This window comes from Vicugna pacos, chromosome 13 (genome assembly GCF_048564905.1).
Source record: "Vicugna pacos chromosome 13, VicPac4, whole genome shotgun sequence".
In the NCBI taxonomy this organism is placed as follows: domain Eukaryota; kingdom Metazoa; phylum Chordata; class Mammalia; order Artiodactyla; family Camelidae; genus Vicugna; species Vicugna pacos.
The window spans coordinates 59,254,715-59,270,002 of NC_132999.1; the positions used below are offsets into that span (position 1 = coordinate 59,254,715).

General features: G+C 46.9%; 1 protein-coding gene across 4 annotated transcripts in view; it reads right to left on the reverse strand.

Annotated features, from left to right (window-relative positions):
* TNFRSF8 (TNF receptor superfamily member 8) overlaps positions 1 to 15,288 on the reverse strand; it is a 64,006-nt gene that overhangs the window by 14,293 nt on the left and 34,425 nt on the right. For all 4 annotated transcript variants that reach the window (XM_072975370.1, XM_006197020.4, XM_072975368.1 and 1 more), the window contains 5 exons: positions 13,786 to 13,938; positions 4,335 to 4,428; positions 3,675 to 3,820; positions 2,146 to 2,247; positions 1,960 to 2,013 (listed from right to left, as the gene is read on the reverse strand). In XM_072975370.1, the coding sequence (XP_072831471.1) occupies positions 1,960 to 2,013; positions 2,146 to 2,247; positions 3,675 to 3,820; positions 4,335 to 4,428; positions 13,786 to 13,938 (549 nt within the window). The remainder of the gene's footprint in view (positions 1 to 1,959; positions 2,014 to 2,145; positions 2,248 to 3,674; positions 3,821 to 4,334; positions 4,429 to 13,785; positions 13,939 to 15,288) is intronic.

Consider the following 15,288-nt stretch of genomic DNA (forward strand, 5'->3'; position numbering starts at 1 on the left):
ATTAACCAAGTGGCCTTAAACAAATTCCTTCATCTTCCTGTGCCTCTGGATTCTCATCTGTGAAATGGGGATACCACAAGGCCGCTGGGAGGAGGATGAGAACACATAGGTGCTTTGGAGATGCCTGCCAAAGAGGACACATGCCACAAAGTCAAATCGATTCAGAGATGGGGGTGAGCGTCAGATGGGCACCCGCCCAGATGGCTGATGCGCTGCTCACAGACCTGGCGGTCCCCCAGCGCTGGAGCTCCGGGACCCGGAGGACTGGGATGCACATTTCTGTCCTGCTCGCCTTTAGTCCTTCCAGCAACTGGTGCTGGTCGGAAAGCTCAGCAGGGCAGTTCTTCTACCAGCCCAGCGCTGCTAGGAAGTGCCCAATGGGTACATGAAGGAGTGGACAGATATTAGCACTCCTGCACGCGTCCAGCACCCACTGCAGCCACCCTGCTCTGTCCGTCCGCATCCTGCGCCCTGTGCCACCTCCTTCCCTCTTGGGCCTGGGAACCAGACCCCCACCCCACCCCCCACCGGAAGCCAGAGGGCCAGCAATGGCCCCAAATAGGGCGGCCACCACTGAGCCCTGGGGCTTAGTTCTTGGTAGGTCTGGCTTCTTAAGGGAAGGTGCCTTTGTCTTTCCCTCTCTCTCTCTCTCTCTCTCTTTTTTTTTTTTTTTGGTGTGACAAAACTGCTATCACGGAGGTTTGAAGAAAAAAAATAAACTGACAGCAATGGAAACTCGAATACTAGAAAAATGTCAAGAAAGCAAACACAGGTTTCAATGAGACACTGAGCCTGACAGCTCACGGAAAAAGGCTTGAAACTGTCAAAACACAAAAACCCCCGTTGTGAAGGGAACACAAGCACCTGCTGGTGAAACTCATCAAATCCAAAACATGCCTCATGGGCTGTGTCTGGGGACCCAAGTAGAAGCCAGGCTACGGCAAAGCTCTCCACGGGCCCAGGGGAGACAGGGGTGAGGTCTGAGTTGACCACTGGGCTCCAGGGTGGGCACTGGGTGGTTGACAACCCTTGGCGGGAGGAAGAGATTAGGGATGGGACTGGGCCCCTACAAACAAGACCCACCATCTAAGGACCAGTGCCTGAGTCTGGCGGTGGCATTGACGGGCCATGTGGCCCCGGGTCTTGTCTTCGCCTTACAGACTGAAGAGCATCACCTGCCTCCCCTGAGGCTCCTGGATCTGAAACCAGAAAGGGAAGCTCAGACCATTTGTGTTTGCTCGCTCCCCTGTGGCCAGGGCCCCGTACACAGTAGGTGCTCAATCAATGCTTGTGGCAAGCTGAGGAAGACCCTGCCCTGCCTTGAAAGAAGCTGCACAGGGGAGAGAAGACCCTTGGCACAAGATGCTGAGGTGAGAGCTGGAAGAGACCAGTTGCCTGGATGGGTGGGGCATGGAGGGCTGCCTGGAAGAGTCGGCCTGGAGGCTGGGCAGTGATCAGAGAGAGGAGTTCAGAACAATGTAGAACTCAAGAAGGCCTGGGATTCCTGGTGGGGGAAAAGGCCCCAGACACAGGCCGCCTGTCAGCAAACAGCAGCCACCATACACTGAGCACTGACTGGGTGCAGGCACCCCACGCAGTGCTCAGAGGCCCTTTCTCCGTGGATCCACATGCCCACCCTCTGAATGAGGCCCCGCTGTCCCCATTTTACAAAGGAAGAAACTGAGACACAGAGGAACTAAGTAACTCACCCAAGGTCACATGGGAGCGGGAAGAAGGGAAGGCATTCAGGAGAGAACAAGGTGGATTTTTCAACCTTCCAGCCAGCATCCGGCCAGCGCTCAAAGGGCATGCCCCACCGTTTCCACCCACAGGACATTCCTTTCACAGATGAGGTTGTACAGAACGAAGGAGCAGCTTGTGGGAACCCAGAGAGAGGGATCCCCGAGGAGCTCTGAAACCACGGTCCGGAGCTGCCCCTCTGGCCCTCCGGACACTCACCTGCAGGCTCCAGCTTGGGCTGGAAGGTCTGGACGGAGTAGCAGAGGTGGAGCTCTGAAACGACAGCGGGAGGAGGGCTGGGGTGCCAGCTCGGAGAGCCTCAGCTGCCAGGGCGGGAGAGGCCCCCAGCCAGGCTGGCACAGAGCACCCTGCCCTCCCCAGGGCCCAAAGGACATGTGCACTCACTTTGCCGAATCCACTTCCTGCAGGCTTTCCAGTGGCACAGGAGGAAGGAGCCAGAGCTGACGACCACCACCAGCATCAAGGTCACCCAGAAGAGCACGGGTCCTGGAACACAGAGGCGGCCCTGCCCTCTCGTCCTCACGCTCGTGGCCCCCAAGTGTACATCCTGGCAGGGATCTGAGGCCCTCCTGCAACCACACAGGACAGCCCCAGCCCAGACTACTGCCTCCTCCTCCTGGGCACAGACTCCACGCGGCTGCCAGGACCTGGGCCTTTCCCAAGACAGGGCAGACACCCAGACCCTACCCATCTGGTCCAGCCCTTACCCACCTGTCCTTCCTCACCTGGCTCTAGGAAGCCCATCTGGGGGGCTAAATAGTTGAAGAAAAAGCAAACTATTTCGAGAGGGTGAGAAACTGAGAAGTCAAGGAGCCAGAATAAAGAAGGAATAGAGGTCCAAAACAATGACAGCTGGGGACTCAGGGAGAGGGCCTGCGTGGTGCACCTCCCTGGGTAGCTGGCGGGCAGAGCAGCTCGGAGGGCGATGCTGTGAGCCTGGCAACACTCCCAGCCTCCCCTCTAGATTGGAAGCTCCCTGAGGGCAGGCACAGTGTCTACTCTACACACAAGCACACTCAGCAGGTGTTCCCTGAATGGGTGAATCAACAGCCCCACGATAGACAATAGACACCATTACTTTCTCCATTTTACAAATGAGGGAAACTGAAGTTCACACAGGTTAACATACCCAAGGTCACCCTGAGGATAAGAATCACAGGTCAGCTCAGCCCAGGCCAGGGGCACTCCAGAGCCCATGTCCTTAACCGCTATCTGGGTATATTTCTTTAGATCTTAGTACTTAACTTGCCTCTTTTTTCCCCCACTTTGTCACTTTTGAAAATCAATACGTATCTATTATTTTTAAAGTCCATTTTTAGACTTTAAAAAGGTAGTAAGTGCCAGGTAAGTGCTTCTCAAACACTCATGCGCATATGACTTTCCTGGAGATAGTGCTAAAATGCAGATTTTGATTCTTCAGGCTCCGATGGGGCCGGTAATTTGCATTTCCAATAAGTTGCTGAGGCTGGCAAGTCCAGGACCACTTTGAGAACTGCTGGCCTGAAACCTACCGCCATCTAGTGTCCGATACTAGATCTGCAAGTCCTAAAACTCAAGGCCCTCAGGGTGAACGTCCAACGGGAGCCGGTGATGAGCTAGCTGCGTCCTACGCTGCCTGTTACACCTTTACAGGTGAGAAACCAGAGGCTCCAAGGAAGTAAGCCACTCGTCAAGGTCATGAAGTCATTCACCAAATATTTTCTGAGTAGCAGTTACGGGCTGCGGGGGTGAAGCTGTGAATGAAATCCCCGCTCACAAGTGACAGAGCCACAGTCCCAGACCCAGAAGCCGGGCACCGGGGTTCAACTTTGGTTCCCCGCACCCCCCACCAAGTGGATGCCACTGCCCAGTGAGAAGCCAGCCTCCTTGCGGCCCCCTGGGAGAAAGGCCCTGCTTCATGGGATTAACATTACCTGAAACCAGAGTGGGCTTCCCTGTGGAGGAGAAGGAGATGGGTGCACTGGTTGACATGGAGGCATCCCCCCAGGCATGGGTGACGCCCCCTCCATGCTCCCTACCCGTCAGGGAGTCGGCCAGGGAGATCAGGGAGGGGTCGGTGCTGCAGGGAAAGAAGCCAGAAGTAAGACAGACTATCAATCGATTCATTGAAATTGATCGAGATGGAAAAGAGGCAGTGGGAGTGGGGGTGGGGGAAGGTGTAGATCGTGGTAGACTGGGCACTTAAGATGCAAAGGTCCTGGGTTCAATCCCCAGGACCTCCGTTAAATAAATAAATAAATAAAAGCTAATTACCTCCCCCACAAAAAAAGAAAAGAAAAAGGAAGAGGGCAGTGTGGGCCCGGAAAGCATTCCCTTTCTATAGGGATTGTGGAGACGAGGCCTGAGTCCCAGTTCCTCTGCCTACTGTCTGTGCCAGGCACTTTGAGGGCAGGGACTGGGTTTCTAGGCTTCCTGGCCTTCCATGGTGCCAGCGCAGAGGCTTACATTCTCCAAAATGACTTGTGGGCTAGTCCCAGAGATCCAGCAGAGGCCCCACCTCCATCCCCAGCTGGCTGCCCCCAGGCATCCCCTGGCCACTGCAAGCCAAATGGAGAGAAGGGGCCGGGAGTCACCTGGTAGGGACCCCGCTGTCCTCTGGGTTGGAGCTGCAGTCAGGGTAGGTCCCCGGGGGAGGTAGCTCGTAGGTGGTGTCTCCCTCAGCCGTACCTGCAGAGAGTGGGTTAGAATCAGTGCCAAGGAGCCCTACCCATGGGGATCGGTGACTTCCAGGGAGGCAGCACGGTGGGGCCTGAAGGACACTGCAGGTTTGTGTCCTGGCTCTGTCTCCCCGCTTCCTCTCTCCCTCCCTCCTCTCTTCCCTCCATGCAACAACTCTTTCCTGAGCACCTACTATGCACCAGACTGTGCTGGGAGCTGGGATAGAGCAGTGAGCAAACAGACCAGATCCCCACCGCCAGAGCTCAGAGGCACAGGCACGTGGGGCCCCTGTAAGGGTGGGCTTGACCTTGTCAGACCAGAGAGGCTCCTCTGAGGAGGGGGTTGCTGGGACGTGAGTGGCTGTGGGGGTTTCTAAGTAGAGGAAATAGAAGGCGGAGAGGCCCAGAGGTAGGGGAGGGAAGAGGTTGATCATAGCAGCATCCTTCATAGTCAACCCAAATGTCCATCTGCTGGTAAACAGATAAATAAATAAAATGCAGTATCTGCACACTGGAGTATTCTTTGGCAATAAAAGAAATGAAGTCCTGATACAGCTGCGGCATGGACGAACCTCAGAAGTGTTATGCTCAGTGAAAGAAGCTGGACACAGAAGGATGCATACTCTAGAAATGTCCCCAAATGCTAATGTAGAGGAACAGAGAGTGGATTAGTGGTTGTCCATGGGGTTGACTGATACCAGGTTTCTCACATGGTGGTGACAGTCACACAACTTTGTAGATTTCTCTAGCATCATCAAACTATACACTAAATCTACCAGATTTTAAGGTATGTAAATTATACCTCAACAAGGCTGCTTTTAAACATTGGGTCTTTCTCCCCAAAGTGGTGGTTTTCATTAGCAACGAGATGGGATGGATGTGGCAGACGGCACGGTGGTCCAGACTCCCCATCTTGCCCCATGTCCACGCCCCCATCTATTGCCTGGTGACCCTGCAGCTCCTGCAGGTCGAGGCAGGTGTCTGTGTGTCCCCCCTCCACCCACCCGCATCAGTGCCTGAACTTGGCCGGGTGACTTGTCTGGCCAGCGGAACGGGAGGGAAGCGGTGGCGTGCCCATTCCCAGACTGAGCCTTAAGAAGCGTCTGATCTCCACTGCCCTCTTTCTGCACTCCCACAGTTACCATAAGTAGACTGTGCGGGGGGTGGGCAGGCAGCTCCCACCAGTCCCAGAATTATGAATGGAGCCAAACCAAACGTCAGAGCCCAGCAAGACCGCAGAGCCACGCAGCTGACCCATGGAGGAGTGAAAGCTGAACGCTGTACTGTCAAGGGTTTTGTAACACACTATTCGTGCAGCTGTAATTGGCAGACACGATCAGATTTGTGTTTCAAAAGATCAAAGATCCTCATCTCCAGCCAACTGTAATCACGCAGGAGGGTGGCCTGGTGACTCCAGACCTTCTGATTTTATGCGAGAGAAACCTGATTAAATCATTATGAACAAATAAATTTAAACATCTCCTGGTATTTAAATGTAGCCTCAATTTTCAAAGTTCTTTTCTTTTGAAATCAGTTTTATTGAGGCACAATTTACATAGAAGAAAATGTCTCCTAAGTGTACAGTTTGATGAGTTTTGAGGAATGTATACAGTTGGCCCTCCATCTCTGCAGGTCCCTCATCCTCAGACTCCACATCTCTGAATTCAACCAACAGCAGATCGAGTGAATCCATGGCTGTGGAACCTGCAGTGATAAAGGGCCGACTGCACCTTTGCACCTTGCCGTTTTATAGAAGGGACCTGAGCATCCCTGGATTTTGGTATCTGCAGGGCATCCTGAAACCAACCTGAAATGGTACTTCCATGTAACTGTGACTCCACTCAAGACCTAGAACATTCTCGCCTCCCCAGAAAGTTCCCTGTCCTTCGGCAGTCAATCCTCCCCTACACCCAGGCAACCACAGATCTGCTTTACGTCACTATAAGCCAGCCAGCCCATTCCAGAACCACATTAGACAGACTTGTGCGGGCGAACTCCCTGGTGTCTGGCTTCTTCCACTCAGCATAATGTTTCTGAGATTCCTTCATGTTCCTGCATCAGTAATTCATCCTTGTATTGCTGAGCGGCGTTTCATCGTAGAGATGGGCCACCATTTATTTATCTGGTCACCTGCTGATGGACATTCTGCTTGTTTCCAGTTTGAAGGTATTATAAGTAAGGCAGCTATGACTGTTCTCACACAAGTCTTTGTGAAAACATATCATTTCATTTCACTTGGAGTTCCTAGGAGAGGGAAGGCTGTGTCACTGTGCTGAACGTCTTTGAGGACCACTTCAGGCACGGTCACCTCTGATCGGGCCCAGCCCACCTCCTTTTGCAGATAGAGAGGACCACAGACCCGGGGCGAGAGCCAGGGAAAGGGCTTCTGAGTCCCAGCCCCGAGCACTCCCCACTGGACCGCACTGCCTCCTGCCAGAGGACTGAGCATTTCCTTGCAAGCTTATGATTAACTGCTTTTCTAGGGCAGGAAAAAACGGCCCACATTTGAAGTAGGTCATGCCCAGCCACTCGCCCTCTCCGCCCCCATGTTCCTGGCGGCGGCACCCCTTCCCTTCTGTGGTACAAGGCAAACCCCCCACCCACACACAGCTCCCTTCTAAAAAGCTCTCATGATGCCGCTCAGATTTTTCCTGAAACTCTGTGAAGAGAAAGTGAGGCTAGGATTAATTTTATTCTTGGATCAGTAGGGTCCCGAGGAACCCCTCTGTTTGGGCTCTCCAAATAGATACTACGTCTTTCCACATGGTCACCAGACTATTACGTGAATTAGTTAAAGCCCAGAGGCCTTAGGCTATAAGAAAGATGATGCAATTTGTTATGATAATTTCTATGTATTTCCAAATTTTTATTTGAATTATATTTGAAATATCAGAGCTGGACGGGTGCATATAGATCAATGAAGTTAGAACACTCCCTCACACCATACACAAAAATCAACTCAAAATGGCTTAAAGACGTGACTGTAAGATACGACACCATAAAACTCCTAGAAGGGAACACAGGCAAAACATTCTCTGACATCAATCAGAGCAAGATTTTCTTAGATCAGCCTCCCAAGGCCATAGAAATAAAAGCAAAACTAAACAAATGTGACCTAATCAAACTTAGAAGCTTTTGCACAGCAAAGGAAACCATAAACAAAATGAAAAAACCTACAGACTGGGAGAAAATGTTTGCAAAGGATGCAATCAACAAGGGCTTAATTTCCAAAATATACAAACAGCTCATACAGCTCAATAACAAGAACAAACAACACAATCAAAAAATGGGCGGAAGACCTACATAGATGTTTCTCCAAAGAAGACATACAGATGGCCAATAGGCACGTGTAAAGGTGTTCAAAATTGCTAATTCTTAGAGAAATGCAAATCAGAACTATAATGAAGTATCACCTCACACCAGTTAGAATGGCCATCATTAGAAAGTCTATGAATGACAAATGCTGGAAAGGGTGTGGAGAAGAGGGAACCCTCCTACACTGTTGGTGGGGATGTAAACTGGTGCAGCCATTATGCACAACAGTATGGAGGCTTCTTAAAAACTAAAAATAGAGTTGCTATATGATCCAGCAACCCCACTCCTGGGTATGTACCCAAAGAAAACTCTTATTTTGAAAAGATACATGCACCCCAATGTTCGTAGCAGCAGTCTTTACAATAGCCAAGACATGGAAGCAATCTAAATGTCCATCAGCAGACGACCGGATAAAAAAGATGTGGCATATATATACACAATGGAATACTACTCAGCCACAAAAAGAATGAAATAATACCATTTGCAGCAACATGGATGGACCTAGAGATGATCGTACTGAGTGAAGTAAGTCAGACAGAGAAAGACAAATACCATATGATATCGCTTATATGTGGAATCTAAAATATGACACAAATGAACTTATTTACAAAACAGAAACAGACTTGCAGACATAGAAAACAAACTTATGGTTACCAAAGGGGAAAGTGTGCGAGGATAAATTAGTTTGGGATTAGCAGATACAAATTACCGTATATAAAATAGATAAACAACAAGGTCCTACTGTATAGTACAGGGAGCTATATTTAATATTCTGTAATAAACCACAATGGAAAAGAATATGAAAAACAATATATATATATATAAAAACTGAATCATCTTGCTGTACACCAGAAACTAACACAACATTGTAAATCAATGATGCTTCAATTTTTAAAAAATGAAGGAAAGAAAAGAAATATTGGGATTCAGTGAGAGTTAATTTTGAGAGGACTGTCAGAGCCCTTGTGCTCAAGAACACTAACTGTGGCTACAGCCAATTAGCATCCTCCCCATCCCCGGCCTCTCTCTAAGGCAGCTTGGGTCTCAGCTGCCACTGGAACACTGCTGGAATCCAGCAACAGAAATGCTGTCCCTCCTGTAAGCAGAGAAGGGGGTCCCGATGCTCCTTGGGTGCCTCTCATCCCCTCTCTGTGTGTACCATACCTCCCCCGTTACCTTCCTCCCTGGGTTACTGACCCTCCCCTTTTCTTCCTCCTTTGGATCTGAAGGTGAGCAGGAGGTATTGTTTAGCCCGTACTTAGCCCACCTGTGTTCTCTGTTAAGGGCCCATTGGAAGGGGAAGAAAAAAAGAACCTGCCTGCTCTTAGTCCCAATTTAGAAACTGAAAAAAGATATTGTTTGCCAGACTTAAATATTTCTCTTTAAATCCAAACACCTGACCCTTGGGCCATTTGAAGGAGAATAGTCTTAACATCAAAGTCAAATGGAATCTTCTTTTGTACACCCAGAAATTGTTTAAAATCATATAAAATGTTCATCTTTGTACTTGAACTGTACATTTCTTATCAGCTTTTTATTTTCCCTGGAGTTTTCAATCGCCTTTCTTTTCCTTGCTGGTAAAAGAGTACAGTGTTTCCACCATATCCTCAAGGGTTTCAACCCTACTACTCTTGAAACTGACTGCAATTCTGCCTTTTATTCCTGCAGACATTTCCCTGGAACCCTTCATTTTCCTGCTCTGGTGGGGCTCAACTAGATGTCGTAATATCTTTAGCACAGCTGTCATTCTGGGACTTCCCTTCCTTGCTCTGCTGGGATAGAACCCCTGCTTTTCTAGATTTCATGGCTTTGTTGTTGTTGTTGTTTGCCCTTCATTTAACTGGATTACATCTTCAAGTAACTTTCTAAGAAAAGATACAAGTGGGGAAGACAGAATTTCAGCCCTTTTATGTCTGAAAATGTTTTTATTCCGCTTTCAAACATAATTGTATTTTAGCAGAGTAAAAAGATCTCTGTTCAACTAAGAAGGAGCTGGTGTGGCCCAGTGGTGAGTACTTGGCTGTGACTCAGGAGTTTGTGCTCTGGCTCCAGCTATAACACTCTGTACGGTTCTCTCCATCAGTATAACGAGGTGGCTGGATCAGATTGCGGGTGGCCAGCTTTGATCTGACCCTCAAAAGACATTCTGTGTGGCTAGCACAGTGACCCAGCCATCCCTCTCCTAGGTATTTACCCATGAATTGAAAATATATGTTCACACAAAGGCTTGTACAAGAACATTTGTAGCTTCTTTATTCCTAGTAGCCCTAAACTGGAAACAAGTCAAATGTCCATCGACTGGTGAATGGATAAACAAATGATGGTACATCTACTATGTCTAGATGTGGGTAATTTTTGTTCATCCAGCTTTGCTCCTGGTAGGTCATTTCAATCTGCAGTCTTATATTTTCCAGGTCAGGTGCATGGGGAACACTGGGGCACCACTGTGGGAGCATACAGTGACCATGTCAAGAAATGGTGTGCAAAAGACCCAAGGCTGGTGGTGGGGGGAGGCACAGAGGAAGTTATGACGCTCTTGCTGACATGGGTCCTGGAGCGTGGAAGGTGGTCACCAGGCCTTATCTGGGCCTGTGAGGTTGCTGAGGGACCGCCAACTCTGGAAGCATGAAACCAGACGTCCCCACCTACAGGCCCGGGGACAGACTCTGCCCCAGGAGCAAGAAAAAGCAAATGCCTCCAAGAGAAGCCTCCTTCCTCCTGCGATGGTCCTCTAACGCCCTCTACTGGCAAATCCTAGCATCATGCTCACAAGGAGAAATCCTTGAAGAGTCCAATCCTCTATTGCAAAGCAGGTACTGAAGAGGGAACTGGGACCTAAGAGGCAGCAAGCACACGCTCTAAAAGCTGTTTCTTGTCCTCTGCTTTCTTACTGTTCCTTCTTCATTGCCTTCCGTTCTCACTTTGTGGATGTAACAACTTCGTGAATTTTTCTGTAGAAACTAATTTTTTTCTCTTCTTTTCCTGGGTTCTTCATTGCTTCATCTGTGGTAAGTTTTTCTGCTTGTGTATCTTGTTATTCTCCTTCATACTGCTGTCTTTCCTTCTAAGTCTGAAGATCTTTACTGCTCATTCATATTTATCAAAAAAAAAAACTATGCTGAATAGTCCAGCGGCTGGTAGGGTTTCTTCTGCTGTGCTGTTAGTATGTCCTTTTCACAATGGGACTCATCCCCGAGCAGGTTTGCCTGGGAACTCTGGGCTCAAAGGTTTCACTTCCAGGTGACTGAGCAGGAACAGCCTATTAACATGGGGTACCCCCAAATCCACAAGCAAAGATGGCTTTGCACCAGAGTGGCAAATAGTGAGCTTTCCCTAAATAGTCCTGCAGGATCTTTAGTCAAAAAGTTGATCATTTTCACCTGGGGGATAAAAACTCAGGCATCATCTGTTCAGACTTCGTCAGTGCTCATGGTACTTAACACATTTTGTTGTTGCTCTTACATGCATTCATTTGTTTTATTTTTTATTTTTTAAACATTTTTTATTGAGTTATAATCATTTTACAATGTTATGTCAAATTCCAGTGTAGAGCACAATTTTTCAGTTATACATAACATATATATATTCATTGTCATATTTTTTTCTCTGTGAGCTACCGTAAGATCTTGTATATATTTCTCTGTGCTATACAGTATAATCTTGTTGTTCTGTTCTACATTTTGAAATCCCAGTCTGTCCCTTCCCACCCCCTGCCCCATTGGCAACCACAAGTTTATATTCTATGTCTATGAGTCTGTTTCTGTTTTGTTTGTATGTATGTATGTATGTATGTATGTATGTATGTATGTATTTATTTATTTTAGATTCCACATATGAGCGATCTCATATGGTATTTTTCTTTCTCTTTCTGGTTTACTTCACTTAGAATGACATTCTCCAGGGACATCCATGTTGCTGCAAATGGTGTTATGTTGTCAGTTTTTATGGCCGAATAGTATTCCATTGTATAAATATATCACATCTTCTTTATCCAGTCATCTGCTGATGGACATTTAGGCTGTTTCCATGTCTTGGCTATTGTAAGTAGTGCTGCTATGAACATTGGGGTGCAGGTGTCATCCTGAAGTAGGGTTCCTTCTGGATATATGCCCAGGAGCGGGATTCCTGGGTCATATGGTAAGTCTATTCCTAGTCTTTTGAGGAATCTCCATACTGTTTTCCACAGTGGCCGTACCAAACTGCATTCCCACCAGCAGTGTAGGAGGGTTCCCTTTTCTCCACAGCCTCTCCAGCATTTGTCATTTGTGGACTTTTGAATGATGGCCATTCTGGCTGGTGTGAGGTGATACCTCATTGTAGTTTTGATTTGCATTTCTCTGATAATTAGTGATATTGAGCATTTTTCATGTGCCTATTGATCATTTGTACTTCCTTGGAGAATTGCTTTTTTAGGCCTTCTGCCCATTTTTGGATTGGGTTGTTTGTTTTTTTCTTATTAAGTTGTATGAGCTGCTTATATATTCTGGAGATCAAGCCTTTGTTGGTTTCATTTGCAAAAATGTTCTCCCATTCCATAGGTTGTCTTTTTGTTTTACTTCTGGTTTCCTTTGCTCTGCAGAAGCTTGTAAGTTTCATTAGGTCGCATTTGTTTATTCTTGCTTTTATTTCTATTGCTTGGGTAGACTGTCCTAGGAGAGCATTTTTGAGATGTATGTCAGATAATGTTTTGCCTATATTTTCTTTTAGGAGGTTTATTGTATCTTGTCTTATATTTAAGTCTTTGATCCATTTTGAGTTGATTTTTGTGTATGGTGTAAGGGAGTGTTCTAGCTTCACTGCTTTACATGCTGCTGTCCAGTTTTTCCAGCACCATTTGCTAAAGAGACTGTCGTTATTCCATCGTATATTCTTGCCTCCTTTGTTGAAGATTAGTTGACCACAAGTTTGTAGATTCATTTCTGGGCTCTCTATTCTGTCCCATTGGTCTATATGTCTGTTTTTGTACCAATACCATGCTGTTTTGATGACTGTAGCTCTATAGTATTGTCTGAAGTCTGGGAGAGTTATTCCTCCAGCCTCTTTCTTTTTCTTCAGTAATGCTTTGGTAATTCTAGGTCTTTTGTGGTTCCATACAAATTTTATTACGATTTGCTCTAGTTCTGTGAAGTATGTCCTGGGTAATTTGATAGGGATTGCATTAAATCTGTAGACTGCCTTGGGCAGTGTGACCATTTTAACAATATTGATTCTTCCAGTCCAAGAGCATGGGATAGCTTTCCATTTTTTAAAGTCTTCTTTAATTTCCTTCATCAACAGTTTACAAAGTAATAAAAGACCTAGGAATAAATCTAACCAAGGAGGTGAAAGAATTATACACAAAACTGTAAACCACTGATGTTCTACTTTTCAGATTTTGCACTTGTTTTCTTTGGTTGGTTTTGCATTGTTACAAAATTTTAATTTTGATTTTCAAGATGCAGCTCACTGCACTTTCTTATCTTCTATTTCACTCTCATCCTTCATTTTACTTGCCTGCTCAGAGCCCAGAGACTCATTTTCCTGCAGCCCTCGTGGAGTGAATTCTGGGGTGAGCTCTCCTCCACTTGTTTTCATTTGCTACCAGCCTTCCATCTGTTTTCTCCTTTACAGAAATGTGTTGAAATCTCGCATCTGCTGATGAATTTTGTTTGTTTGTTTCTTTTTCCACTGTCAAGCATTTATACTTTTCTGCATTCTGGCGAATGTCCACCACTTGAATCAGAAGCTTCTTCATAAACTTTATATTGATCTATCTTGAGCCAATAAAACAGTCTTGCAAACAAGTCAAGGTTTTACCAGCCCAACAATTTCAAGAAGAATAAAAACATTTTTAACTAAAAATTTAAAAATAATCATCAGAAACTCTTAGCAAAATGCCAGGTTTGAATTGCATTCCACTCACTGGATCTAACTATTCAAAGAAAAACCAAAGCCCCAGCCTGACCTAGTTAACAGCTGGGGCTGAAGGTCATTTGTCCAGTTGGGGCTAGGGAGAAGCACAGCTGTAGGGACACAGGACTCGGACCCTTGGTATGAGGTGCGAACAGCTTACCCTGGAGTTTGGCGACCATCCCTGGTGGGCAGATGGGACGGGCGACGCAGCGGGCACAAGAGTGGGTGGCTGACGTGACACAGAACATGCCGGGTCGACACTCGCAGACACGGGAGGAGTTCCACGTGCAAGGTGTCTTCTCCACGAGGTCATCTGAGGGACACAGAGAAGGGTCCTGAGGAAGGATTGCGATGGAGAGGGCAGGGGGTCCAGAGAAGCCCCAGGAGGGCAGAAAAGTATTTGCTCAGGAGCAAAAACTCATTGGACCTGTTAAGCAGATCTTTTGATGCCCAAAATAACTCAGCTAAATAAAAGAAGGCAGACAAAAAAGGAGTATATATTCTAGGGTTCCATTTACAGAGAAAAACTAGAAAATTTGAACTATTCCATAAAGACAGAAAGCAGAATGATGGTCTGGGGATGGGAGGGCTGGTAAGGAACACGAGGAAACTTGCGGGTGATGGACAGTTCATTATCTTGACTGTGGTGATGGTTTCACAGCTGCATCCGTATGTCAAAACTTCTCAAATTGCACACTTTGAACATGTGCATTTTAGTGTCTGTCAACTATATCTCAGTAAAGGTATTAAAAGAAAATAATCCCCTCAAAATAAAATAATGTTAAATGAAGAAAAGAGCCCAGAGGACAAGGGTGAGTCAGCACGAGCGAAGATGAACCGAGACTGGCCATGACTCGATCATTCTTTAAAAGTGAGAGGCCACATCCATAACCTGTCCTGATTCTCTTTACCTTGGAATATGTTTGAAATTTCAAATGATGAAAAGGGTTTCTTTTTCCCCCAAATCAAAAACAAAAATTTTATATTTTGCATCCTCTTTTGATGGGTGAAAATAGAATTACTGCATCAGTAAATTAGAAAACTGTGTGTGTAAGAACATTTCTCATCCAGGGTTTACTTCGAGACCTCACATAAGAAAGATGAGGGCCTGCAGTCTCTTCCCACAACCCCCGGAGAGAGTGGGGGCTGGGGAGGACTCGGAGAATTTGTGCAGGGGGCAAGAGTGAGCTCAGTGGTAAGTGAGAGCTTCTCTATTAATTGTAATCTTATGTTAATATAACCGAGTGTGTGCGAGGCAGTGTTCGTAGCACACCATCCAGACTGACCTAGTTTAACCTATTTAACTCCCAGAACGATTCTCTGAGAGAGTTCTATTATTATGCCCATTTTATAGATGAGGAAACTGAGGCACTGAGAGGTTAAGAAACTGGCTTGCTTTTATAAGCTCCCAGGCAGTAGAACTGAGACTTGAACCTAGGCACCTGGGCTCTGCTCCACAGCCTGGCAGGGCTTCACTGATGCTGGGTGAAGGAATTCTTGGGTCCAGAGCCATCTCTTGCTTCCCCATCTGACACAGTGGCTGTGACAGATTATATTTTTCCCAAAACAGCCACAGCGATATCTCTGGTCCCGCCAGCTCTTTCAGGAGCTCTTCCAGCTCTGTTTCCTCTCATGACAAGAGAGATCGTGATGACCTCCACAG